Source organism: Vidua macroura, chromosome 7 (assembly GCF_024509145.1).
Source record: "Vidua macroura isolate BioBank_ID:100142 chromosome 7, ASM2450914v1, whole genome shotgun sequence".
NCBI lineage: Eukaryota > Metazoa > Chordata > Aves > Passeriformes > Viduidae > Vidua > Vidua macroura.
Window position 1 is genome coordinate 39790493 of NC_071577.1, and position 2565 is coordinate 39793057.

The 2565-nt window shown below is 69.0% G+C and overlaps 1 protein-coding gene across 1 annotated transcript; it reads right to left on the bottom strand.

Annotated features, from left to right (window-relative positions):
- Positions 1-242: 242 nt before the first annotated feature.
- Positions 243-1012, bottom strand: RPRM (reprimo, TP53 dependent G2 arrest mediator homolog). Its single transcript, XM_053982695.1, has one exon. The coding sequence runs from the start codon at positions 914-916 to the stop codon at positions 473-475; it is 444 nt and encodes a 147-aa protein (XP_053838670.1). The 5' UTR covers positions 917-1012; the 3' UTR covers positions 243-472.
- Between the last annotated feature and the right edge of the window lie 1553 nt (positions 1013-2565).

A 2565-nucleotide genomic window follows, 5' to 3' on the forward strand; every position in this document is an offset into this window, starting at 1 on the left:
AGCCGCGGGGGCCGGAAAAGCGCTGGAAAAGCGCTGGAAAAGCGCTGGGAAAGGGAAGATTTAGCCCGGCTGGACGGGAAATCCCGCCCGGACGGGCCGGGGGGACAGGGAAAGCTTCATCCCGGCCGCTGCCCGCTCCCCTCCGCCGCATCCCGGGACTCGCGGGCGGGAGGGAAGTGGAAGTGGAAGGGGAAGGGGAAGGGGAAGGGATGGAGGCGGACGGAATAAGGAGCCCAGACCTGTTGCCATCAGAGCACGCTTTACTTCGGCAGCCGCGGGCGGCGGGAGCGGCCCGGGATGGGCCGGGATGGGCCGGGATGGGCCGGGATGGGCGGCTCCGGCCGCCCTGAACATCTCCCGACCTCCGGCATGCCGGCATCCACTCGCGCGGTGTTTTTCAGGAGGAAAAGCTCCGAGCCGGCCCCGCGTGTCCGCGGCAGCGCTGCGGGCGGCCCCGGGCTCAGCGCTGCGGTCAGTACGGCCCCACCACCACCGCCTCCACCTCCTTGGACGGGCGGCGCTCCTTGACCAGAAAGTTGATCATGCCCTCGGACTTGATGAGGAGGTTGCAGCCGAGGAAGAAGATGCCGAACACCACGGTGAGGGCCAGCACGCACATGACGGCGATCTGCACCACGCGCATGATGTACAGGCTGCGCTCGTCCGCGCCCGCGCCGCTGCCGTCGGTCACCACGGAGGCGGCGGTGCAGCAGCGCAGCGCCCGCTCCAGCTCCAGCGCCGCGCCCCCGGCCCCCGCCAGCAGCCCCGCCGCCGCCGCCGAGGAGCCGTTCGGCGCTGCCGGCATTCCCAGCGAGCCGTTCATCCCCGCCGGGAGCCCCAGCGAGCCGTTCATCCCCGCCGGAACCCCCGGCGAGCCGCCGAGCCCCGCCGGGAGCCCCGCCGAGGAGCCGTTCATCCCTCCCGGCAGCCCCGCCGCCGCCGCCGCCGCATGCAGGCGGCCCGAGCCGGGCCGGGCGGAGCCGTGCCGAGCCCAGGCGGGCCGGGCGGAGCCGTGGCGAGCCCAGGCGAGCCCAGCCTGGCCGCTCCGCGCTGCCCCCCGCGCCCGCGGAGCCGCCGCGCTGCCCGCCCGGCACCGCCCGCTCCGCTCCGCTCCGCCCCGCGGGGCAGCCGGGGAGGGACCGGGAGGGGAGGGAGGGGAGGGAGGGGAGGGGGATTGGGATGGAGGGAGGGAGGGTTTGGATGGGGAGGGAGGAAGGGGAAGGGAGGGGAGAGGGGTTGGGATGCAGATAGGGAGGGAGGGAGGGGAAGAAGGGAGGGGAGAGGGGCTGGGGTGGGAGAGGGAAAAGGGAGGGGGGCAATAGAGGGAGGGCTGAGATGGGGAGGGAGGGGCAGAAGGGAGGGGAGAGGGGTTGGAGGGAGGGGGAGAAGGGAGGAGAAGGGAGGAGAAGGGTTTGGGGTGGGAGCGGAGAGAGGTTGGAGGGCCGGAGGGAGGGGAGGGATGGGAAAGGGTCAGGGAGGGGAACGGGAAGGAGGGAGGGGTTTTGGGGGGACAGAGGAGGGGTCGGCGTGGGGAAGGGGAGCGGCTTTGAGGGGGATCTTTGGGAATCGGGATGGGCGGTCAGGAAAATAGGGAGGGCGGCGGTTTTGGAAGATGATCCAGCATGGAAAGGGGTCGGGAAGGGGAGCGGGTTTGGGGAGGAGGGAGGGGCTGTGGGGAAGGGGTTGGGGGCACAGAGGGGCTGGGAGGGGCTCTGGGTGTGGCGAGGGGAGGATTCGGGGATCAGGAGAATGGGATTGGGGGCTTGCAGAGCTGGAATGGCGCAAGGGGGGGATGTGAGGGGCGTTTAGGGAATGGGTTTTGAAGTTTGGAGGGGGATTTGGGGAAATGGGCGAGCAGGATTTTTGCCCGTGGGATTTGTGCTGGGTTTGGGCAAACGGATTTCAGGGATGGACTTTCCTGAGGGAGGGGCTGTGGGGAGGGGCTCTGAGGGAACGGGGATTTGGAGAGTTTTTAGGGGAACTCGCAGAGATCCGATTTTGTGGGAGTGGGATTTCCCACGTGGGTTTTAGTGGGAGCGAGCTCCGGGCTGTGCACTCCCAGGGAAGTGGGGTATTATTTTGGGGGAAAACACATTTTGGAGGAGGTTTCTGTGCTGAGGGATGCAGGGCCAGCCCGGGAAGTGCGGGAAGAGCCAGAGCAGCCCTCTGGGGCCCTGTGGGCTCGGGTGGTGGAACCCCCATTCCCAAAGTTCCCCCAGCTCTGTTTTCATGGAAAATCCAGCTCCGAGTGTTTTGGAGCCTTCCCGTGCGCGGGGGCGGTGCCAGAGGAGCGGCGACAGCCGGGTGTGACACCGGGGACCCCCGGATGCCGCTGCCCATCCCTGCCGAGCCCCCCGAGCACCCCAGGGATCCAAACTCCTCCCAAGCGCCTGGGAATTGTTGGGAATTCTCGTCCCCCTCCGCTCAGGGGAGCGCCCAGCCTGGGGGTGCTCCGGAGCGGTTTCCCACGGGTGATTTTGGATGTTTGGGAAGGGCTGGAGGGTGGCAGCAGCTCCCGTGGCAGAGCCGTGGGCTGGGTGTGTATCCCGGCGTTGCAGCGCCCGG